At 47.4% G+C, this 25782-nt stretch overlaps 1 protein-coding gene across 7 annotated transcripts in view; it reads left to right on the top strand.

Annotated features, from left to right (window-relative positions):
- The window catches only part of FHOD3 (formin homology 2 domain containing 3), a 402137-nt gene that overhangs the window by 231738 nt on the left and 144617 nt on the right, over positions 1-25782 (top strand). For all 7 annotated transcript variants that reach the window (XM_072948976.1, XM_072948975.1, XM_072948981.1 and 4 more), the window contains 3 exons: positions 592-686; positions 17667-17778; positions 25373-25467. In XM_072948976.1, the coding sequence (XP_072805077.1) occupies positions 592-686; positions 17667-17778; positions 25373-25467 (302 nt within the window). The remainder of the gene's footprint in view (positions 1-591; positions 687-17666; positions 17779-25372; positions 25468-25782) is intronic.

Genomic DNA, 25782 nt, shown 5'->3' with positions numbered 1-25782 from the left:
TTTTGGTGAATAATGACCGTATTTGGTGACTGTATTTTCCTTAAAATTTAGGACTTGGTGTCAACAATTTTTTTTTCCTGATTTCTGACATTTTAAGACCTGAAAAATCTTTAAAAAGGATCACAGATATTACTTAAATACATATTTATTCCTTATATTAAGGATTCAGATTGTATTAGCTTAGCAGCTGGGGCTTGTCTGACTGCAGGCTAGGGTACTAGCCAGGTTGCTTTTAGAAACTTCATGCATTCTTTTGGCCCCATATCTCTGCCCTGTCTGGAACTACACACAGATACAGAAACGTAAAAACATGCATTTATACATTGAAGCACAGAGAAACAGCAATCACTGGATTTCGTGCCTTAATTGCATCTTCCAGAGGCCAGGCATAGCCCCTGTTTCTTCTGGTGTGGTCAGCACTTTCCCAGATGAGATTCTGCTAATTTCAGAGCTCCGACATTCTCTTTAGAGGAGATTCTTAACACACAGTGCCCTTAAAGTATGAAAATCTCACTTGACATTATGAGCACTGGAGATGATATTTACATATAAAACCATAATGTCGTCTTCTTTTTCTCTTCCCTCCTGTAGCTTTGGGCCAGATTATGTTGTATGTGGATGGGATGAATGGAGTAATAAACCACAATGAAACCATTCAGTGGCTGTACACGCTCATCGGGTCAAAGGTAAGAGAAGGTTACGGTTGAACATTTCATTCAGTTTGCATGTCATACACCCCTCTCTTTGTCACCCTCTCTGAGATGGTTTTGCAAAAGTTCTGTTCAGCTTTATTCCAGCCCTGTCACAGAATAAACTTGGACTACTATTTTATAGAGTAAAAAAAAACACTCAAATTGCAAAGAGCTTATGAATTTTTAATACATTTAAATTTTTTTCTTTGAAGCTTTAATCAAAGGCTTTGGGCACCTCTGGTTTTTAATGTTTAATTAAAACATTATGCCATGGATGGATTATTCATCTTACCTGCTGTATTTCATGTTCAACGTGTTCAGTTACTTAACTATATATTTATATGTTGTACATTTGTATATGCATAGTCCTCTATATAGAGGAAAGAATTTGAGGCTGCCTTTCAACTCTACTGTCGATTGATCAACATTTATTAAAAATGTACCCCGGCACCAGGCACCATAGTCGGTGCTTTTCAAGCATTATCGCCTTTAATCCACATGGAAATAACGCTTGGTTATGAGAATCTATCTAATTTCCCCCTAGATCTTTCCCCCATGCCTTGGCTGTGAGTCCCCGCACTCTGGGGGTGCTGTCCCAATGAGGAAGATCCGCCCTGCCACTCGGTGTCATAGAGGCGGGTGCTGAAGCTGAGTGAGGCTCTGGCGTGGTCTTCTCTGGTTTCTCGGGTGGGGCCGCGGGGGACCTGGCTGGAGGAGGGATTTGGAAGAAGCAAGAAGGGATCCTGGGAGCAGGTGCAAAGGAACCCAGGCTGGAGTGTGGTCAGCTTCTGGGGTGAGAGTGGGGTGTGGCATTGCAGCGACTGCAGTGGGCAACAGGGTCGGGCAGGGAGGGCAGCGAGGGCTTGGGGTGGGGAATTTCAACCTGACTTAAGCAGGTCACAGAATCAACATAGCTCCCTGGGAGTCCCTGCAGAACACGTGGTCATCCCAGGCTCTCCCTATTCCTGTGGTCACTGCCACCCACACTTAATGGCGGGCCTGCCACGGCTGGCAGGTACCAGGGTGAGTCACATCCCCTGGCCTTGCCTCTCGCGTTTCCTGCCTCCCGAGGACTCTGCTGTATTTCAGGAGCGCTCAGCCTTGATCTGGCTTTGCTATGAGAAGAGATCTAGTTGAGGCTGTGTCTTCCTTCCACGTTTCCCAGAGTCCTAGTGATTGTGCCTGTGTGGGTCCAGGGTCCGTGTGTGGGTGGGAGGGTCTCTTCCCTGTCGATGGCGCTTGTCCCTGTAGATGGCGCTGGAGTGCGGTGCCCACTGGGTCCCTGGTCCTTGCTTGACCCTTGCGTCTTCCTCTCAGTTTTTTTCTTCCCAGTATTAGTGATAGTAGAGCCCCCCCGCCCCACCCCCATTTTATAATAGAAATGGCCATGGTTTCTCTTAGGAGACTGGAAATCTTTTCTTTTTCTCCTTTTTTTTTTTTTTCAAACTTTGGCTTTGTTTTCAATGAAGAACGGATATGACTCTAATTTACAAACTGCTGTAGGTGACCTTACAGGCTGAGGGCTTATTCGGTGGATTTAGCCAGGCTGAGGGAGCATTCCTATCTCAGATCCTGTTTCAGTGTTTTCAGTTTTTCCCTTCCTTCCGCTGGGAACCTTCCCTAACCTTCATGTTCATTTGGAAGCTGCTCGCTCCCCCCGGGCTCTCGGCATAGTCTCACACACCCCCAAAACAGGGAGACGGGAGATTTTGCAATAAAAATGGACTCTATTATGGCCATGATAAAATACTCACAACCAGCCGTATTTCCAAAAGAAAATAAATCCTAGCAGCTCTGCTTAATGATGGGGCCAGTGGCCACCTTTCAGCTCATCACTGGAAGGGGGTAGGAGGAGAGCAAGATCCGGGTGGTGGTGGGAGGGAAGGGGAGACAGGAGAGGCGCCAAGAAGAGGAGGACGGGAATGGTGAAAGGAGAGACCGCGGGCTAGGAGGGAAAAGAGGAAATGAGAGAAGGAAAGTGGGCCCAACAGGAATGCATCTGTCTGATCAGTAGATGGGAGGAAGGCTCGGAGTCCTCAGTGCTGTGACAGCATCCTGTCTACTTCTCTTGGGAGTCATTCTGCAAGGAAAATGAGCACCAGGAGAGGAGCACACAGGGACTCCTTGTTGCACTGCTGAATAACAGGGAGAAACCATCAAGTCAAAAGCCCTCAAAAATGAGTCTGTAGAGGTTATGCCCCCCTCTCCTTTCCCTGTGTAGCCCATGTAGTGTTTGGGACCCTGGGTCCCTCTCCTGGGTGGCCTTTGTCTGAGGTGGGGCGGGATGTTGGCCTCCTGTCTAGCCACTTGGGGCATCCGCCCTGGGTCAGTGCTGGTTCCTTTCTCCATCACTGAATTTCCCACAAGAAAGTCCATTAGAGTCTTCAGCTCCTGTGTTCAACACGGGGCCAGTTACTCTGAGGACAAGAAAATAGAGCCAAGGGTCAGCCTAAGCCTGGTGTTAGAGGACCACGGGTGACACTTGCAGCCCATGTCCACTCACTGTGATGTCACATAAAGGTCTCGCTGACCCTGCAGGGGGTGCTGGCTCCAGGCCTGTGGCCGAAAGTCAACAGTGGCTGCAGCCCCCAAGTTTATCTTCAGTGTAGTTCTTATGAGATCACTTGTTCACAAAACCAATATGGTGGCCCCAGCCCTCCCTGTCACCCCGTGACGGGAAGGACAGTGAGGAATCTGCAAGGAAGAATGGACGCACCAACATGAAACCCTTAGCTGTTGAGAAGGAATCCTCGGTCCCCTCCCTCTACACACAGATGCAGCGATACGGCCACAGACGTTTCCCAAGTTCAAATTAAGAATTCAGGAAAGCCAGGGGACCTGGCGTTTTTTTGGTTTTTTTTTGTTTTTGTTTTTTTTTTTTTGACTGAGAGATTTCTCAGAACCTAAAGAGCAGAAACCTGGAGATCCTGCTGTTTTTGCCTTAAACAGGCTCGGAGTTGATTATGGAATCCTGGGTTAGAGAAACCTTGTCATTCTGTTCTCATAATTCTTCATTTCCCTTCCATGAAAGGCAACACGGTGTGGTTTTTGCAGCGCGCCAGAGGGTCATTGTGCAATATTTGCAGATATTTGAGACTCATCGCCAGGGGAGAAAGTGATGCATCTGCAGCCAAGTCATTACTTTTTAAAAGAAAGAAAAAAGTGTTTTCAATAACATGTTTCATTCTATTTTCAAAAATCCATCTTTTAACTTCCCAGCCGGAGGCAAGAAGCCAGTGCTCATCCCATGACTTTTCACACAGTATGTTTTTTTCCTCTTCACATCTACAAGTCTGATTAATTGGGGTAAGGTACTCCGCTTGTACAGCATAGCCTTTCGTCACCGCAACATGGAGAGTCTGTCTGTCTGTATCTGTATGGATCCCCTCTAGCCATGGGTGAGGACCTAGGGATCTTCCACCTCCTGTGGGTTCTCCAGGGACACCCCTGATGTGGCCATGAAATCGGCCGTCTCTGTGATGCCGTCTCGGTATTTTTCCGCCAGCCCCATCGAAGCTGGTTCTTCCAGCTGTGCTCCAGCTGCTGACCGCCGATCTCCAGACTTCCCCTGTACTGTGTGAGGGTGGCTGCGATGCCTGTGCGCCTCGACTCCCAGGTGGCCCGGCTACTGAGTCTGAATCGAGGGGAGCCCTGGCCACAGCCCCCCGTCACACACATCCCCTCTCTTACACACGTTGGGGAGCTCCCCCTTCTCACGCACGCACGCGCACACACACGATAGGGACACTGCTCAGAGTTTTTTGTTAGGACAGTAAGATGATGGAAAGTAACATGTAGGATGGAGTTGGCGTCAGGGCGAAATTGACAGGGCTGGGAAGCCCAGGGCTAGCCCGGTATCAAAGCTCTGAGGTGATGAGGCCCGGCTAAGAATTGCAGCGGAAACAGTGTGATGAACATGTGCAGACATATTTGAGGAACAGCTTCCTAGGACTGGGTTTTTGCATGTAGAAAAAAATCAGAAATCATGGCTAGGGTCTTGGTTTTGAATCTGGACAGCTGTGAATCCGGCATTGTTTCTGGCAGGAGTAGAAAAGTTGGAAATTGGGTTTCGTTAGCAGGAAAGCTTTGACATGGAGGTTCTGAGATGCAAGTGGCGACCCATGGGAGAGCTGAGCAGGTGCATCCGTGGGCCAGGAAGTGCTGCCCGGTCATGGAGGAGGGGAGGTTCGGTGAGCCCTTTGGTCTTGGTCACTGGCGTGTCACTGCTGTGCGATCCACTCATGACCCCCTTGTAGGTGAGATCTGAGGTGCTTCTTCATTTTTAATTTTTTGGGGGGTAATTAAACTTTTTATTTTTAGATAATTGTAGATTGACATATAATTGTTCGAATTAAGCCATAGGGATCCTGTGTGATCTTTATCCAGTTTTCTCCAAAAGTAGCATCTTGCAGTATTGCGCTGCTGTATCACAAACCAGGATATTGAGATTTTGGTGCAGTCAAGAGACAGAATATATCCATCACCAAGAGGACCCCTAGTATCACCTCCCTCCTGTTCCCAACCCTGCCCAAATCCCTGGCAACCTTTAATCTGTTCTTCATCTTTATACCTTGGTGATTTCAAGAGTGTTATAAAAATGGTAGTCTACACAGCATGTAACCTTTTGGAGTTGGCTTTTTTATTCCCACTCAGCATAATTATCTGGAAATTAACTGAAGTGCTTGTTGAGTTACATAATGTAAAATAGAATCCTCACCTCGAAGAGTTGGCAAAGCCTTGCTCAAGACGCTCCTGACATTCACCAGCCACATTCCTGATGCCTGTGGAGGCAGAGCAGGTGCCATTCCCTCCGACAGCCACTGTTGAACACTGGTGGGTCCTTTTTGGGACCCACCTGCACCTCTCTGTCATTAACCAAACGCTGTGCACACACTCGCTTCCCTCTGGAAGCTCTTTGAGTATTTAAAGGCAGTCACCACGTCATCCTGTCCAAGCTAAACTCGATGGTTTCCACAGGTAGTCCTTGGGGACATGATTCGCAATTCCCCGTCACACAGGTTACTGATTTTTCTGTCCATCCAGTACAAAGAATAGTAACACAGCAGGCTCCTGTGATACAATATCACTCCTCCACAAATCCTCCCTCAGAGAGTTTAGCAGCATCTCTGGGTGCTGGCTCAAATCAAAATGATAATTCACTAAACCTCCTAGCGTGTTTTTGTTTTTTTTCTGTTTTGTTTTGTTTTACTCATCCACGTTTGCCAGTTTCTTCCATTCTCCATCTCTGTGGTTGATTTTTCACACCTAAATGAAGGACTTTGTATTTTTCCCCATTGACTTCAGGCCAGAGTTCCAGCTTCAAGATAGTTTTGACTTGCTTCGGCCGTTGATCTTGTTAACTCTTAATCCTAGTTTTATTTAACGTAAATTTAATAAGCAGAGCTTCTGTGTCATTGACTAAAATGTTGACAGAGGCAAGGAATGTGTGAGCCAGTGCAGCCTGCAGGTCGGTGTGTTGGGGCCATTTTAGTGAAGTTACTGATGAGACACCAAACTCATTCAACCTTTCGTCGCATTAACAAAGGAAGCTGCATCTGGTGGTCAGGGTGAAAATTTAGGGCCAGGCACATCTCTGTGATCCTTCGGGTGGATTATTTCTATTCCATAAAGTGGAGCTAATAATCTATAAGATGGGATAACAGTAAAGGATATATAAAACCCTGAGCATTGTACCTGCACCTGAGTGCTCAGAACTGTGAGCTAACAACTCTTTCCTGCTAGTCCGCCTACCTCCCACCTCCTGATGAAAAAGGGAGATGCGCTCAGCTTGCCAGGGCCTGCTCACCTGGAAACTGCTGGTCTTAGATGCTTCCGTCTCTCTTCTAAGTGCTCAAGAGACATTCGTCCAAAAATCCTCTGGAGCATATAAGCCAGGATCAGTAGTGGGTTTAGAAAAATGTAGGATATAATTTTTCTTCATCCTTACTCCTTTACCAGAAATTGAGGCAGTGAACTGTTTATAGGTTTTTGGCAACTCTTCTGTTCTCTCCCTGCTGTTTTAAGGATTGCCAGTCCTAACTTTGCGTTGTGTGAGGTGCCTGCATTATAACTTCTCAGAGCATCAAATATTATGTTTAGTAATTCTTAATGGTATCATGAAGGATTCCTTTGATTAACATGTTCAAATGTAAAAAAATGAAATAGTGAACGTCTTGATACGAGTGATTATCTGAACTCCTGCTCTTTTTCTAAAGAAGCATCATTTGTACTGTTGTTGGAGGTGCATAATTTCCCAAGGTTTTTAATCTATGCATCTCTGGATCCTCACGTTAGAAAACAGAGGTTGGATGTCTTCATTAAAATCATTTTACCTTCAATAGAATACTCATTAAGATGGCCTTACATCTGGCTTCTATCCAGGAAAGGAATGCTTTAGGCTTTAAAAATGTTTCCAGGGACTGACATAAAAAATATGTCTTGCAAGGGTGAAAGGTTTATTCACTCTTTTTTCTTCTGGGTTCATTTTGGGCAGCTTCTGTTGACTTATCAAGGTAATTGGTTCTGTGCTCACTGTGTTGAGTCATCCTGATGAACTTCTTCACCTCTTACAATGCTTTTTATTTCTAGCATTTCTGCTTGACTCATCTCTATAGTTTTCCTCTGCTGAAATTTCTCATCTGTTCATGCATGTTGTTCACCGTTTCCACTAGAGTCTTGAACATATTAATCATTGGGAATTTTGTAGTTCAATGTCAAGTCAAATCTCGTCTAGTTCTGTTGATTGTTTTATTTCTTGACAGCGGGGGTGAAGATTTGGGGCCTTCTTGCTTTTTTTTTGGTACATCTTGTAATTTTGGGTTGAAGGCTTGCTATCACGTATAGAACAGAACAGAGGCAGGTAGTGTTTATGCCTCTAAATGGGCACGTCTCTACCGCTAGGCTATTGCAGTGAAGAGGTTGTCAGTGTGGGCATGGGGGCAGGCTTGGGGTTTTACTGTTGCTATGGTTATCTTCTTCCACGCACCACCAGTTTCCATGTTCCTTAAAGCAGTGTCTTATGCTTGAGGTGAGGGCTGGTTTGCCAGAGGGTTTTTCTCAGTGTTCGTCTTTCACTGTCAGCTTTAGAGCTTTCCTACGTGTCTGGGTCTCAGAGGGGATCTCTCTCTCTCCATGCTCCTGCCCCTCCCCTAGTGGAAACCTGCTGTGGGTTGGCGCTTAATGGACTGGACTTTCTCCATCATCCTTGCCCCACATTGATCTTCAGCAGGGTCAGTGTGCCTGGGCCTTTGGTGGGGCTCCCTCAGTGATGCCACACCTCCCTCCGCAGGAGGACACCTCTAAGGGTCTGGCTCAGGATGGTTTCCTGTCCCTTCTCCAGCAGCGCAGGCTTATTCTTTTCCTTTCTACACCGCCTGTGCAGCAGGGGCCACAAGATTTGCTGCCCTTCCCTCAGAGAGGAGAAGGCTCTGGGTGTGGCTTCCTGCCTGTCCAGGTGGCGTGGTGGCTGCTCCCCTCCTCCAGTGAGGTGGTTGCTGTCACTCTGGTTACCTGGCTGTGCAGCCCCCAGACCTGCACCCTGGGGAGTCTTACATCTCTGTCCCTGCCTGGGTCTTCCTCATGGTGCCACGGAGGTCATGGGACAGCACCTGTGAGGGCTGCCGCATCCCACCTTCCTTTGCATCTGTAGTTCCCAGGGGTTCCAGACACTTATGATGATCCATGCTTGGCCGTTAGCAATTTGTTAAAACCGTGATCTAAGTTTTACTTACTGCCTGGTATGGTGGCCCCATCTTTCTTCCCTCCTCTGCCTCAGATGGGCCACTGCCGTGTTCCATCTTTTCTTGGCGGAAGGGAAGTCCCTTTTTAGAGTTCAGGCTACTTGGTTACCCTGAAGCCCCAGCTCTCTGATGGGCTCAAGGAAAGCTGATTTTAATGATAATGTGGCTTTTCTTATTGTTCGGTTTGGAGCCACACTTTTTGCAGCTTTCTAAGTAGAAGCCAGAGGTACCATTTTGTATCTTTTAAAACACATTAAATAAAATACCATGAGATCTACTCAGCCAATGAATTCTATCAGATTTTTTATGTTTAATCTTTCCAAATTACTTAAATGAAGATGTGTTTTATTAATAGAAGTTTGGATTAAAACTAATTTCGTGATGCAGTTAATGATAACAGATTGAAGGAAAAACAGCTAAAGTTTACTGGTCTAATATGAAAACTGAATATTAGAAATAACCTTTTAAAACTGTTACTGAATTTTTTATTATTATAAAAGTAATATATTCTCTCTGTATAAAAAGTTTAGAAATGCAAAAAAGTAAAAACCATCTGAAATGCTACTACATAAAGATTAATTTTGTACATTTCCAATTTTGGGGGAAATTTTCTTACAGTTAACTCAAAATATAGTATAAGCATTTTCCTGTGTTATTATGGTATGTTAAAAATAACACTTCATGCCTGTGTAATATTTAGTCATATGAATGAATGTACTATATAATTTGATTTTTCTTATATTATAAAATCAAATTGTTTCTGATTATGTACTATATTCAAAGAGCTTCTTTGTTTCTTCATGAAAACATATTTGGTGAATGAGGTTGGGTTTGAATTTCTTCCATGTTTATCAACATATCATTAGGTAAGATTTTTTAAATTCCACAGGTTTTAATAGCAGATTTAAGTAACATTTCTGTTAGAGATACTGTGGGTACAAAGCACCCGCCTCCCCTTTAGGGATGTTGTTCTCCTGCTGATTATTTGGCTGTGCACACCCAGAAAACGAATTCTTGATTTGATCTCTTGGATACCCTTCCCGAGGACAATCTCAGTGGAAGGAAAGAAAAAAAAATGAAGTTTGACTAGTCATTGTTTAGAAAGAAGGAGAAACCAGGGTTTCAAGCCAGACCTTATAGGAGCCTGCATGCTGAGGTCCCCATGGTCCAGGATGGGTCTCCAGCCACGGGGCTGGAACAGCAGTTTCTTCATCCACTCTGTGATGATCGGCTTCAGGGAGCTGATTTTGTGGTAGGAATCACAGCTCTCCAGAGGCTTGTTGATAACCCAGAGTGACAGCTTCCTAATTTATGTCGACATGATCCCCAAGAATGGGAAAAGCAGGAGCAGGGTGGGACTTTGACCCTTCTGCCCTTGTAGGGCTTGTGGCCCAGGACTAGCAGCTGTGTTCTAACAGCTGGAGAGAGTGGGAATGGGTGGTTCTATTATGGAATAAAATCTGGGGGGATGTAAACAGCCCAGAGTAGCCAGTGTGCTGTTCCTCGGGAAGAGATGTCCTAGAAGAGGTGGGTGGACAGGAGGACCGAAAACAGCATGGACCTCCTGGGCCACCCCGGGAGTAGCCTGCTGACCCAAGTCTGCCTCCGCCAGCGCTGCTCACCCCCATGCCTGCAGCCTCCCACCACCTGCCAGTGCGCACGTGCCCTCCCGCTCCAAGGAGATGTGCACCGACTGCCAAACTCTTGCTAACAGCTCACCGTTCCTGAGGTTTGGTTGTTCTCCACTGTCATGTTTCCCACGCTGGTTATTAACGTAAGAAAGGTGTTTAGCATTGATTATTGTTCGGAAAAGAATGTCGCATTCCCCCAAGGCTTTTTGTTTTTGCACCAGAGGGAAAGATGGGGTTCCCCATAGTACAGTAGAAAAAATCAGAGCAGCCTGTGTTTTTCTTGGACTTCCTTCCTCCAGAAATTCGCTGTGTGACAAGTTGCATAGCCGCCTAGAACGTGAGATTTTGCATCTGAAGATGAGGATGTCACTCAGTGGGAAAGTACCCACCCTGGTTGACTTCCCTCCTTCATTTTGCAGATACTGTCAAGGTGTTCCTGAAGGCAGTGTTTCGGTGAGGGTTTTCAGTAATCCTTAGCCATAGCAGAGTGGATTTGTATTACCTGTTATCAACGATCTCTTCATAATTACATTGAATATCCTAAGGGAAAGTTAAGAAAAGTGGACTTTTTTTGGTCTTGTCCACTTTTAGTCATTATTCTTTGAGGAAATTAAGCCCCAGGATTTGTCTCAATAGAAGAAAATGTTCACTTGTGGCATTGCTTATTCCTTTGACGTTTATTTAAATTATTTTTGAATGATCTTCTATATTTTACATTCTGCAAGATTTCCTACCACTAACTAGTAAAAATTTAAGGGCATCCCAGCCTCGCACTCAGCTACTACATCAGTCACCAGGTTGATTCCCTTTCTGCAGATTGCATTGGGTCATAAACAGGCTGGCCGTCAGGCCCTGAGGTCACAGCACATGGACCTGGTGCAGGTGACCTCCTGTCCTGGCAGATGTGTCCACACCGCTCCCCCACAGACACCTGAAAGCCGCGGCTCAGAGCTCTGTACTCAGGGGATGTATTTGGGTCCATCCTTTACCTCACTTTGCAGACGGTGTCATAGAAGGGGAGAGATTTGGAGCCCAGGGTATCTGTTTGATAAGCAGTTGCAAAGCCCTTAGGGCTCATTGTGAGCTTGTTGCTCAGGAATTCCGAGTTTAAGTATATGCCTTAGGAATAAAATGTTTAAGAAGTCACTTAAATTGTGTTGTCGTTGTTAAAACACCCAGCACGTTCTTAGTGCTGGTGAGTTTGTAAATAATGAGACAAAGCTTCATGGATCGAGTTACCTTACAATCTCTAGTTCAGTTTTAATAACCAGCTGTCACTTCTTTAACATATTTATGCTTTTTTAGAGAAAACGACTAGAATGAAGCATGTCTTTCTAACCCTCTTTGTAATTTAAATCATGAGGGTTGGAAATTGTTTTCTTTTCATAGTTGCTGAGTTTTTAGAAGAGAAGTAGGAATTTGGAGATTTGGGGGACTAATTTTATTTCTACTTAATAAGCAGCATATTTGACCTGCTAATTCTAGTTCCTGATTTTCTCTAAGTCCAGTAAAACATGAGGGGAGTTCCAGTTTGCTTTTAGGTGCAGAATTATCTAGAAACTGCCTTTCATACCTTTCCCATCCATCTGGTACGTGCATTTTATTTAAAACCTAGACACCCCAGTTCTGTACAGGCTGACCCCAAGCCCTCCCTGTGGGTTGACCCAGAAAATTAAAAAAACAAAACAAAAAACAAAAACGGCCAAGCACCGCATGGACATCATCCTCCTGCTCTCAGTCCCCGCCTCCCTGACACGGAGGGGCCACTGGAATCTGGACTTGTTCCCGCAGTCTGGGGGCTCGGTCCTCTGACTGCAGCCCTTGACCTGAGAAGTGCTACGTCCCCGGGCCGTCAGGCGTCCCTGTTCCTCTGAAGACTCGTGGCCTCTGTGTTGTGCTGTGTAGGAGCAGAGAGTGAAGGTGACAGCGCAGTGGAGGGGAGGGCTCAGCCCAGCTGCCCCCAGAGTCGAGAGCACAGGTCACAGCGGGCTGCGTGTTCCTGTCCTGGTACAGAGGGGTGTCTCGGATTCCTGTTAGAACCCGTGATTTAGCTCCATGCTTTTAAAACAATGTAACACGTAATTTATTATAATATTCAGCACTAAAATAGAGTTCTAATTTTTTTAGAATGTGATTATAGTTGACGCTTGAATTACATGGAGGTTAGGGTCACAGACTCTGCAAGGAGTCAAAATCCATGTATAAATTATAGTCAGTTCTCTGTGTTTGCGGTTCCTCTGTATCCACAGTTCTGTATCCATGGTTCTGCAACCTTGGATCATGTGCTGCTGTAGTATTTACTTAAAAAATTTTTTTCTTATTGAAGTATAGTTGATTTACAATGTTAGTTTCAAGTGTACAGCAAAGTGATTCAGTTACACATATACATACGTATATATATTCTTTTCAGATTCTTTTCCATCATATGTTATTATAAGAAATTGAATATAGTTCCCTGTACTCTACAGTAGGTCCCTGTTGTTTACCTATTTTGTATATAGTAATGTGTGTTGTTAACCCCCAACCCCTAATTTATCCCTCCCACCCTTTCCTCTTTGGTAACCATAACTTGTTTTCTATGTCCCTGAGTTTGTTTTTAGTTTGTAAATAGAATTTGTATCTTTTTTTTTTAGATTCCAGATATGAGTAATATCATATGATATTTGTCTTTCTCTGTCTGACTGACTTCACTCAGTATATTCATCTCTGGGCCCATCCATGTTGCTGCAAATGGCGTTACTTACTTTCAAAGAAAAATCTGTATATAAGTAGACTCATGTGTTATTCAAGGGTCGACTATATATAAAAAGTAGGTAATATGTATCCCAAAGGCTGAATCTAGACTCCCAGTGTGTTTCTTCTACCCCTAAAAAGGTGGGCTTATTCGTGTAGTCAGGAACCCAAAGATTTTCCCAGGGCCCTCCTGCTCCCTGGAGGCCTAGGAGGCTGGGTGGCCCAGCCAGCTCTGATCCTGTCCCACTGACTCTCCTCCCCTCCAGACGGGCTCTGCTCTGGGAAGTGCCGTCTGTCCTCAGCAGCCAGGCTCTGAGGGCCTCCCACACGGGCACCACCCTCAGGTATCAGGTGTGGAGGTGTTCCGGGTCCTCTCTGCACCACAAGGCAGGGCTTGCTTACCCCCTCACGGACCCTCGCTGGGTGCTGGGCATCTGGAAGGCACTCAGGAAGTTGAAAGAAGCAGCAGAGCCTCTTGGGACTGGGAGGGGCCCCATGTGGGCTCAGCCAGCGCACCCCTCTCCAGGAGCTGAATTTGTTCCCCCGTAGGCTCAGCACGTGGCCACTCAGAGCCTCCGGACTTGGGGCATTCGCTCCCCCTGTGTGTCGTTTGTCTTCGAACCACGGCCTCGGAGGCTGACTCCGTGTTGCCCTGTTTAACTCTTTTGAGACTGGTTGCTTTATCTTCCCAAGCGATTGATGCACCAGAAGAATGAGAATGAGTTCTTACTGATTTTCCCCCGGTGCTAGAGGGATAGGCAGGTGTGTGAGCCTGTGAGTCCTTGCAATGAGACCCCTCATCAGAACATGCAGAGCTGAAAATCTTGGCTTTCGCTGCCACAGTTCTTAGAGAAGCCTCGGTGTCTGAGCCGCGCAGTAGCGTGTGTCCTCTTGTCCCCACCCTCCTCCGTCGCAATCCTCCCTCCTGCTGCCCCGGTGGGCCTGCCTCCCCTCCTCTACCACTGGCCTCTGGTTTGCCTCTTCTCCGCAGATGTGGGCTGGGGATCTCCATGGCCTCCACTCCTGTTAGAATGTGTCCAAAGTAAGCCCAGTGGCACCCAGTGTGGATTTTCAAGAGCCTTGAGCTGGAGCAGCGTGTTCGAACTTGGAGGAGTGGATGCGTGACCTCCACTGTGGCTGCTCCAAGGCTCTGGAGGTTTCTGATAGCATTCCAGATACTTGAGGGCATCAGAATAAGTGGTTTCTGGATAAATGAGGGCTTGATGTAGAACTCCTGAAGTCAGGTACTTTTATTACTTTCAAGTCTATGCAGTCATTAACATTAACTGAGGCATTTCCGAGGCGGAGTCCTGCTGGATGTATTTTGATGATTAGTTAGGGCATGCTTGCAATTAGTACTGTTCATTTCCATAAAATTAACGAGCTAATGCTCTTTTTTTCTAAAGTACTTTAGCTACCTGTGATTAATTTTACATAGAAAGGCTTCCAAATATACATAAATGCAAACTTAGACTCAGTAGCAGCCAAATTCATAGAAACCTAAAATCAAGAAACAGAAGAGTTTAGGGATTTTTTTAAAAAGAACATAATTTCAGTGCCAAAAGATCTCTGTAAGCAGAGCCTTGATAGCAAAGGAGCAGACAACATGAACAGGCATGTTGAGACGAACAGAAAAAGAAGATTTTGTGAGAAAATAGTGGTTTCTTCCCTAGAGAGGCTCGTCAGGGAGAGAGTGGCTGGGGGATTCTGGGTCCCTGGGACCACAAAGATGCCCAGAGGGAACCTGGATGAGCCGGGCATGTGGGGGCCCTGCTGAGACCCGCGGGTGGGGAAGGGGGTGGGCTGGGCACCTGCCAGGTTCTTCCCCACGAAGGCACTGAGGAGGCTTAAACCACATAATAACAGTCCACCCGCTGAGGAGGTCGTCAAGCCTAGACTTGCTGGGTTGTTTTATTTACTTGAAAATATGTTTTCAGCTCTGAGTGTACAAAGATAGCACAGTTCACTGTGCCATGCGCCCCCCAGCCTCGCGGTTGTTGAGAAGAATACTCTGGACTTCAGTCTGTTCCCAGTTAGGGAGAGTGGAGGACCGAATTCGGGACTCGGGTTGTCAAGGTGAACGTGCTCAAGAGCTCAAAGCCCTCGGAGGAAGGCAGCTCTCCCTCTGTGACAAGGACGCCACCATGAGAAGCCTGAGGCCCCGCGTGGCCTCCGAGCAGCGGTGGCCGCCCTGGCCTGGCTGAGGCCCGGGGTGGAGTGGGGCGTGGCGGCGGCGGACCCGGGGGTGGGGGGGCTTGGTCCACACACGTAAGGGGCTGCACTGGCACGACAAGCCCCCATGCAAGGCGCCCCACTGGCCTGCCCTCCACGTGTGGGGCTGACCCAGCAGCTCCTCAGAGGCAGATCCTGTTTCCTGTGTGTCAGAAAACCGCGTCTCTGCCACCAGGTAGCTTACGTTCTAGTCGGGGGTGGGGGTGACAGAGGACAAACACGTATGTCAGTTTCAGGTCCCGATAAAGGATGTGAAGGAAATAAAAACAGGATGATGTGAGTGGTCCAGGGGCTTCTTTAGATGAAATGGCCAGGAGGGGACATTTCTCTGATCTGAAAGGTAAGGAAAGGCCAGACCTGCGGTGACCGGTGAGGGACTAGCCAACAAGAAGTCTCCAAGTCATGTACAGGCTTCAGGATGTGACACACGTGTAGTCACATGACGAAGGAAAGGCAGGTGGTTGGAGCAGCTGGGTAGAGTCCGAGAGCTCAGCCAGGCCTGCAGGAGTGGCTCCCACCCTGATGGGACGCAGAGTGAGTGGCGGGTTCCAAGTGCCAGGGTCACTCTCTGGCTGTGATTTGGAGAGTGGACTTCAGGTTGACAAGCCCAGAAGTACTTGGGAGGCTCCCACGGTGGTCTGGGGCGAACAGGGAGACAGCGACGTGGATGGAGTCAGGGCAGGCACAGCTCCTACAGCCCGGCAGACGGAGTCACGGTGGGGTTGGGTGGGAAAGGGCAGGGGGACTCCCATGTGCACGCGGTGGATGGTGGGCCTTGTCCTGAGATGGGGACTGTGGAAGTGGTCGCCAGGCTGGAATGAGCATGAGGGCAGATCACGAGTTCTCTTCTGGCCACGTTGAATTTGAGGTGCCTGTGAGCATTTGAGTGGTGATGTCCAGGGGCCAGGCCTGCAGAGCATTGAGCCACAGATGGGTTTTAAAACTCAGCGCCTGGATGAGTGCATCTAGAGAGAGCGTGTGGGAAGGGAGCAGGGACAGGCGTGAACACCGAGGCCGTCCCACACCTAGAGGTCGAGCTCCTTAGAAGGAGCCAGCAAGAGTAGCCACTCAGGTAGGAGACAGTGGAAGGCCATGGCAGAAGGAAATTGTTTCGGGAGGGAGCGATTAATTGTGTCACGTACTGCTGAGAGTTGAGCTAAAACGAATGTAGAAAAGTAAGCATTGGACAACATGGAAGCATCGGCAGCCTTGACGAGAGGAACTGAATTTGCATGGTGGTGATGGAAGCCCGACCACACTGGGTGGAGGAGATGGTGGGAGGTGGAGATGGGGAGTGTGGCAGCTCTTTTGTGTTTTCCTAGAAAGAGGAGCTGAGAACCACAGCACAGGCTGGAGAGAGATGTGGAGTCAAGGAAGAGACATATGGTTTACTAGGGAAGTGTGACAGAGGAGAAGGGCCAAGGGGCAGAGGCGGTTGTGTGAATTGGAGAAATGACTTGGGTGGGTGTAGTTTTACACTGTTTCCTGTGGTGGGCGGGATGCTCCAAGTCCCCTGGAAGGTCAATGTGTGTCCCTAGTATTTTGATGTGAGCAGGTGCCTACAGGAGGCACTGGGTGTTTCTTGGCTGCAGAGCAAATGGAGAGCCTGGGGCCGATTCTCCCCAGCCCCGATGACGGAGGTGAGGGGACGTGGTTGATGGGCTGGTCACTGGGGTTTTCATTCATTCAGTGAGCAGACATCACTGAGCCCACTGTCTGCCAAGTGTAGTCCCGGGCCCTGCAGACACGACGCAGATCAGCCCCTCTCCCCTTGAAGGTGCTTTCTGCCCCAGGGGGTGATGGGACACTGCCCACCCACCTGCTTTCAGGGGAGGAGCAGCCCGAGGAGGCAGGTTTGCTGTTTCTGGGACATAAGAATCGAACCTGTTTCCAGGAGGTGGCTGGTGTGTGAGTTCCTTGAGGAGGGGGTTCTTGAAAAGAAGTGGGGTGCAGGAAAGGAGATTGTGGGTGCAGGTTGCAGCAGCAGCACCTGGGGAAATGGGTGGAGAGCTGACCTGGAAACCCCCAAGACTGCCGGTCCCTGCAACCCCTGGCTGGCTGAACTGAGTTAGGATCTGTGGCAGCTTCAGTTGGGAGATTGGGGAATTTCTCTGGGTAAGTGACCTGTGGCCTGTGGAAGGAGGGGTCTCCTGGGCTGCATACGGTTCCTCACGAGTGCGGTGCCCTGGGCCCAGGACTGCCAGAACCCAAGCGGCAATTTTCAGAACTTGGTTCAGGTTCCTGCTTACTGGGCTCGCTGTTGTGACCTTGGACAAGTCATTTAACCTGCTCTGCTTGCTTCCTCACCAGAAAAATTACCTACTCCAGATAAAATGAAGTAACTGACCACCTCATTTGTTAGGAGACCACTGGGGTGAGCTCTGGGGCCAAGGGTTCGAATTCTGGGTCTGACTCTAGTTGTGCGATCTTGGGTGGGGTACTCTGTGCCTTGGTTTTCTGATCTGTGCAATGGGGATAATACCAGTGCCTGCCTTCTGAGGCATCCGATAATCCGCCTAATTGCTAAGAAGAGCGGCTGGGCCGTTTCCAGCGCTGGATGCCAGCTCCTGTTAGGACGGAGCCTTGAGGCGTTCCTGCCGTGGCTGAAGCGCCACTTTGGCTTTCTCTTCTCTGTGCAGTTCCGCCTGGTGGTGAAGACAGCCCTGAAGCTGCTGCTGGTCTTTGTGGAGTACTCGGAGTCCAACGCGCCTCTTCTGATTCAGGCCATTTCTGCGGTTGACACAAAAAGAGGTGAGTGGTCCCTGCCACCAATTCATCAAAGTTAAAGTGTCCAATGGAAGAGGGTGTCCATTCTTCACATGTTCAAAGCAGACTTAAGAATGAACAAAATTCCCTTTGTGTGGACTTCCCACTGCAGGGAACATCTATTTTAGGAGAGTAAGTGTACAAAGATTAGGGATGGAACGTGGTTTGACAGTGAAAGAAAAACCCTCCTGGGCTTACCCAGGACAGGTCATCTTTACGCTCTGTTTTCAGCCCCCGCGACTAAACACACAGAACCAGCTCCCTCTCCTCTTTTCCTGTCATGTCGGGATCCCTCTGGCTCCCTCCTCTCCTCCCCTCACACGTACTTTATTGGCTCTGACCCCTAGAGGTTCCTTGCATGTCCTCCCTTCCCTGTATCCTGTGTGCACACCATCTCCCACCTGGCGTCCCTTGCCTCCCTGAAAGGCTGCCTCCCCTCCCCTCTGCTGTTGGAGGATTCTTCTAAAACACAAATTTGGTCACATCATTCCCCATCTAAAACTTGCCAGTGGCTGCCCAGTGCCCATCTCTCAGCTGGCCTTCACCACTCCCTCCCTCCCCCGGATCAGAGGGGCAGGTGCTTCCACAGCCTCGTCCCTGCTGGGTGTTGTCCTTGCCTGTCCCTCAGGAGTGTGCACCCTGCTCGAGGGCGGGACGTCTGTATCCTCTTGGTGTCCCAGCACCTGGCTGGCCCCCAGCAGGCAGGCCTGCCCGACGTATTTGGCGAATGAGCTTTGGATTTGGCTTACTGAATAGCATGCCGTGGCTCCTATAATGTTGTGAAGCCTGAAGCTAAGATGGGGTTTTTTGTTTTGTCATTTAAAAAAAATTTTAGTTTTGTCCCTCAGTAGGATGTTTTTATTAATGTTACTGTCCACCAAGAACAAAAACTTGGTAATATTACATTTTTTTCTTTTTATGTTTATGACAGTAAAACTCTGTAGAAAATTTGGGGGAAAATAAAGGCCATAAAAAAATCACTTCTAATCTCACCAGACAGAATTGTTGTTAGTGTGTATTTCCTTATGGTTTTGTGTGCGCACACACACGTGTTTATGTACAAGTCAGCTGAGGTACAACTCAAAAAGAAACGAGAAGGGGTAGGGTTATAGCTCAGTGGTAGAGTGCATGCTTAGCATGCACAAAGTCCTGGGTTCAATTCCTGTTATCTCCCATAAAAATAGAAAGATGTTCTTTTTTTTTTTTTTAGATTCCACATATGAGCAATCTCATATGGTATTTTTCTTTCTCATTCTGGCTTGCTTCACTTAGAATGACATTCTCCAGGGACATCCATGTTGCTGCAAATGGCATTATGTTGTTGGTTTTTATGGCTGAATAGTATTCCATTGTATAAATGTCAAGGGGGTGGGGGGTGGGATGAGACAGACTGGGAGTTCGAAATTTATAGATACTGACAGGCATATGTAGAATAGATAAACAAGATTATACTGTATAGCACAGGGAAATATATACAAGATCTTGTATAAAAAAATGCGACAGTGAATATGTGTATGTTCATGTAGAACTGAAAAATTGTGCTCTGCACTGGAAATTGATACAACATTGTAAAATGACTAAAACTCAATAAAAAATGTTAAAAAAAAAAGGAAGGAAGGAAGAAAGAGGGAGAGAAGGAAGGAAAGGAGAGGAAGGAAGGAGAAGAAGGGAGAGGCCTGGATATCCCTCTCTGATTCAAACCACTTGTGTCTCTGACTTAAGCGTTGCTCAGAGACCCACATCCAGGGCTGAATCCAAGGACGAAAGGAAGAGGCTTACTAGTTACCTTGAAAGTTTGACTATAAGTTAATGAAGGCCATCTCAGACCATGAACTGGGCTCCTGCACCTTGCCCACGGAGCGCACAGGCAGAGGTCAGCCCCCAACACAGTGGATTTCAGGCCGGAGGTGACTGTAGGCCTTTGCGTGGGTGTGTTGCAGAGACAGACCCGGTGTGTGGTCAGGGGCTATGAGTCTGGAATGAAGAAACCAGACCGGAGCAGCTTTCTTTCTACCACAGCTAGCTGCCATCTGAAGCATGAGCATGAAGACCCTCGTGGCCAAGAGCAGATCAGTGGGACCTCCTGAGAACCCTAATGAAGGCTGCCGGTGGCTCAGAAGCCAGAGCTGGCTTTCCCAAGGCCAGTCATTGAGGCTTAGGGCTGAAGGTGGGGTGTTGGGGAGGAGAGTGAAGCTGGTCCTTCCATTCATCCTTGGAAGAGTCCTACTCCAACTCTGGGGGTTACTTTAGGACAATTAGGGGACTCTTTGTTCTCCTGTCCTAAATGTCAGGTCACCCAAGGGTACAACCCATGAAAGGGTACAGCCTTCTCATGACCTTGAGCTTCTCCTTTGGCTTTGTTGAGTTGGGAGCTCATAGTTTTCTTCCTTACACTGCATATTTCACAGAGGGCATGTTGTGGGGGTCGAGGGGTGAGCCCGGGGCTTGGTACCCCGCCTCCCAGACTCCACCTGCAGGCTGAATCAGAGGCTCTCTGCCATTCTCTCTCCCCCAAGACAAAACGCGGGCCATCTTTTCCCAACTTGTAAAAATTTAAAATCAAAACAGCTAGCAGATTGTTTTCTCAACTTCATGATTTTTGCCTATAAAATTTATTAAGCTTTTGGCAAGGACTGTCATCTGTCAGCTCCTGAGCATGAACTGCTGAGAATAAAAAAGGAATAATGGGAAAACTCGGACGTAGCTTATCATGGGTGGTTCAATAGCATGTTTCTCTATGGCACGTGTGGTCTTGGCTGCGATTTTACAACGCATACATATAACATCACCCTAGGAAAATTGCTCCTGAAACCTATGATGGAATTGAACACATAAATATGTCATGCTATTCTGCCGAGAGAAGCATGACTTTCAGGTGTGTTTCCACCTCGCAGGTTTAGAAGCAGCTCTCCAGGCCCCCTCTCAGCTGGACGGCAGAGTAGATGGAGGTGCCAGAGGGGACTGAGGGCCAACCGAGTGTGTCCATTTCTACACCAGTTTATAAATGAGCCATAAATTGTACTCCTTAAGATGGCTTTAGACTGCTTCTTCTGGGGGATAGGTGGAGAAAGGGCCTGTTAAAGTATAGACTTTCTTTTTTTAATAGAAAGGAATCTTTTTTGGATGATGAAAACCCTCAGGTTTAAAGAATCAGCCAAGAAAGCCAACAAATGAGGTGCAAGTCCTCAAAAATTACTGCCACCTACAGCACATGAAGTTGTCCCAGAACAGATTCCTCTGGTTGCTTTATAAACACACATCCCACACGTGGGTTAACCAGAAGGGTTCATTCTGTGAGCGTGGACAGATAATTTGCTGTTTGGCCAAGAGTGGGCCAGTTAGGGAGCAGGGTTAGAAGCTGAGGGATCTAAGAGCATCATAGGGTCCAAGTGTATAACTTATACATCATGATAAGTATGTATGGATTAGTGAAAATTAAAAGTGCCTCAGTTGATCCAGGCAGTTGGCACTTTGGCTCAGGGGCTAGAATGAAAAGGTGGACTTGAGTTAGTCTCTGGGCCACAGCTCAGTGTCACACCTATCTGCTCAGACTGCTGGGGCATCTTCTCTTTTGCCTGCATCTTCAAGTCGCTTTCCCTTTCTGGTGGATGGGACCAGGCACGAAGAGAGAAAGGGAGTGAGCGCTTATGGAAGCCCCTGGGAGGGCCTTGCTTTGTCATGTCATTTTGCCACCGTTAGAGACTTCCTTTCCTGGGGACCTTCCCTGTGGAAGTCAACAAGGAGCTAATTGAGAACTGTTGCTCCACCAGGGCAAGGTGCCCTTTCCCTCTGACTCTGTGGGTTTGCCTCTCAGAGAGAGGGTAGGGCAAGGGAGCAGACTGGGTCACTCACTTTGAAATTTGTCATCTGTCTTGAGTCCTGCTAATTTGGTTCAGCACTGCTTTTGAAGAAGTTCCATTTTTCATTTGCGAGGTGATGAGACATGACATAATTTTTAAACATGTGTATCACACATGATTAAGAGGGAGAAAAGACCCAGCCATCCTTTCAAGCCACCCTGTATCTTGACTTGTGCTCGAGGATACACTGATCTGTGAAGAATGCGCCAGGCGTGGTGGAAGTTAGAGGCCGACAGAGCTCGCGCTCTGTCTCCATTGTTCCTCAGAGCAGAAGGATACCCGCGAAGTGTGTTCATCAATTGTGATGAAAGGTGTGGAACGTGCTGCTAGGACCTGTGTTTGCTGGATATACTTTGTTACTATTACTATTATTTTCAATCGTTGCTGCATTTCTTTTTTTTTTTATTTCAAAGGTTTTTTTTTTAATTGAAGCATAGTCAATTTACAATGTTATGTCAGTTTCAGGTGTACAGCATAAGGTTTCAATCATACATATACACACATATATTCCTTCTCATATTCTTTTACATTTTCATTGTAGGTGACTACAAAATATTGAATAGAGTTCCCTGTGCTGTACAGTAGGAACTTGGTGTTTATCCATTTTATATATAGTAGTTAGTGTCTGCAAATCTCAGACTCCCAGTTTATCCCTTCCCCCCACAACCACCCACCCCCCCGTAACCGTAAGTTTGTTTTCTATGTCTGTGAGTCCATTTCTGTTTTGTCAATAAGTAGGACCTTGTGTTTGACTGTTAGACCAACTCACGTACAAGGTGTTGTGCTAAATATCTTATTTTCTTTTAGGGTTAATACAGAGACCTAGAGGGGGAGTAAGAAGGGAAGAGGGTATTGAGCAACTTATTCTGTGCTCATTTATTCTGGGTTAAGAGAGAGGCACAGTGGTTTGCGGGGAAGAAGGGACTGGCCTGGGAGCCTGTGTGGAAGGCCTGTGGGTCTGTGTGGGTGTCTCCCCGCCCACCCCCACCATCGCAGTTACGGCTGCTGCTGCTTGAGTGCCTGCCATGTTACAGACACTGTTCTAGGCGTTTTTCATATAAAAATCATTTGCTTGACAAATATTTGCATGCCAACCACGTGCTCGCAAATATTAGAGAAAAACCAGGTTGTCACACAGCCTGTAGTCACTCTGGTGTTGGTGTTCGGAGGTGGGAGAAGGGGAGGGTGGGGCTGGAGAGAGACGGACCATGGTGATGAGGAAGGGGCGGCCCCTGGTGCGCTCCATCAGTGCTAGGGGAAAACGAGGAAGTGCTGTATCTCCGAGGCACCCTAGGGTGGATACAAGCCTTCCAGTCTATGTGTATCTCCCGAGCCTCTGTTCATTCCACTGCTTTGGGGTTCAGTTTGTTTCTCTGTTATGCAAAGGCAGAAGACTGCATGGTTTATGATTCTAATACAGGCCCACCCCTGCCCACCCGTACACACACACAAGCACAGTATGGGGCAAGCGAAGGTGGTGGTGGAGGTGCCCTGGACCACTTCATTCTGACAGGTGGCAGCTCTTGGGACAGTTACAACTGCTGGTGCTTAACGCAGGCCAGCTGGAGCCCTGCCGGGGCTATATGTGTTGAACCAGAATGTTTCCTCCCCTTTGTTCTTCCAAATAGCTCCCATTTTCCGGTCCCCAAACAAAAGCATGATCCTTCGCCTGTCAACTGTTAAATTATCAAAGGAGAATGAACATTCATCCCAATAGGGTATGAATATATGCACGTTTCCGGACTTGAAATCCTTAAATGGTAATAAGGGAATCAGATATCACAGTGAAGAATACGTTCTTTAATTAAGTTAAGTCAGTGTTTGTGTGTTTTCATTATAATGGATAAAATTATGTGTGTTTCTGCAAATGTGAGGGAGAGAGAGAAAGAGAGAGAGTAGAGGTTACAGTCTGGCCACCTCCCTCTGTCCAGGATATCTGCCCTTGGCCTTTCCTACCTCAGGCCCCATTTGGCATCTTTGGCTCCAAAGTAAGCAACAAGGAAGCAGCTCTGGGCCCCTTGCACCACTGGGAATTCTTAGCATCAGTGCTTTCTCTCCTGCACAATTTTCCCTTTAAGCATGAGAATGCGTGTTTTGCTCTGAGGTTGGGTGTGCGTATGGGTGACAGTGACAGAGTTGCCCTCGTTGTCAGCACAAGCAGAGGCACTTGGGATGCTTGAACCCCACCTGGACGGTGAGACCCACGACCTGCTGGCCACACTGGTTGTCTTGAGGGTGGAAACGGTAACTTGGCTGGGCTTTGAAGAACAGGTGTGGACTTCAAAATCGTTGGGTGGCAAATATCAGCAAGAAAGATAATCCAGCCACGAGCAGGCGAAGGATCGTGCTTTTGTGCTCAGAGTTAGTTACAAAGGATCAGAGACGCTCACTCCATAGGTCCATAGTTCGGACCAACTGGGCAACCAGGCCAAAGAAAAGGCTTTCTGCTCACTTGCTTAGAGAGCCAGCAGATCCCTGTGTGAAACTGCATCTGTGTCTTTCACATTGTATACCTGTTCCTTCTTTAATTCTCCCGTCTTTTCTGACTGTGAGCATCTGCCCCTCTGGCTCTTTTAAAACTGCCCCAGCTTCCCCCACCCCGTGCCCTCTCAGAGGTCCCCCTTCTCTAGGCAGCCGCTGCTTTATTGAGCATCTCCTGTGTGCCGGGCACTGCCAGGAGCACAGGGATATTGGGGACATTGTGTTCTCAAGGCCAGGAAGTCAGCTCCGACATGACCCATCCAAGAACCAGCACTTGACACCCACGGGTTTTAACGTATTTCAGAATTTACTTTTATCCGTGAAAATAAGCACCATCTGAGATCTCTATGGAGAAAGCAGGACAGAGCCTTGGGGTCCACACCACCGCGCAAGGGCAGCACTTCACTTCAAATGGTTGTCTCCAGCATAGGAAGTCTTACTGGGGTGTTACGTCCCCTTTGTGGCCTTGGTCTTGGCTGGGCGGTCCTGAACGTGGAGGGTTTTCCTGCCCTCCCCTGAGTCCCAACCTTCATGAGCCTCGTCCTCCGAGCCCTGCTGAAGAGCCACCTCCTGCACCAAACCCTCTGTGACCTTCACACTGCAGAAGACAGACCTCACTCACTCCGTGCTGACGTGTATTCTTATGCTTGTGTCTAACTGCTCCGTTCCGTTATAAACCTCTTGAGGGCAGCCTCCCATAGACCCAGCTCCTGGTACCTGGTTAAGGCTTAAACAATACTTGTGCCTTGATTGAGTAAAGACAATATACTTCTGCTCTTGAAATGTTTGCTAGACAGATGTTTCACGGTTATTGTTTGGAGTCCATTGCTAGAGTGATTCCAAAGACCTGCATCCTCTTTGCTTGCAGGAGACGGACCCATGGAGAGTAATGATAAAGGATTTCCACCCTCAGAGAGTGAAATGCATTTCCTAAAAAGCTGCATGTGAATGGAGTTTTTAAAAATCACATATTTAGTATAAAGGGGACTTTCCAAGCAAATTGCTAGGCATTCTGACAGGCAGAGTAAACATTTTCAGGTGGACAAGGATGATGTGCTATATTGTGACCTAATTAAAAGCATGTTCAAGTCCACCCTAAGAATAAGTGTCATGCTTTGGAATTTGGAATTTGAAAGACACAGCCGTCATTGGGTGATTAAGTCTTTGGATAAACAGTGATGTGAGTTGGATAAAGAGTGTTGAATTGCTGTTTCTAATGATTTTTGTTTTACTCATAGGAGTCAAGCCCTGGTCAAACATCATGGAAATCCTGGAGGAAAAGGATGGGGTCGACACGGAGTTGTTGGTTTATGCAATGACGTTAGTGAATAAGGTTGGTTGGCGTTTGTTGTGGGTTGAATTGTATCCCCACCCTGCCCCCCAAAGATGTTAAAGTCATAACCCCTGGTACCAGGGAATGTGATCTGATTTGGAAATGGGATCTTTGCAGATATAATCAAGTTAAAATGAGGTTGTTGGGGAAGGAGTACTGATCTCAAAGGGCTGGTGTCCTTACAAGAAGAGGGAAAGAGAGAACGTAGAGGGAAGACAGTGTATACACACGTCCCAGAGGAGGACAGCCGTGTGAGTCAGGGACAGAGACTGGAGTGATGCGTCTCTAAGACAGGGAACCCCCCAAAATGCTAAG

The sequence above is a fragment of the Vicugna pacos genome, chromosome 24, assembly GCF_048564905.1.
Source record: "Vicugna pacos chromosome 24, VicPac4, whole genome shotgun sequence".
Taxonomy (NCBI): domain Eukaryota; kingdom Metazoa; phylum Chordata; class Mammalia; order Artiodactyla; family Camelidae; genus Vicugna; species Vicugna pacos.
The sequence above is the reverse complement of the archived record's forward strand: the minus strand, read 5'-3'. Positions and strand labels throughout refer to the sequence as shown.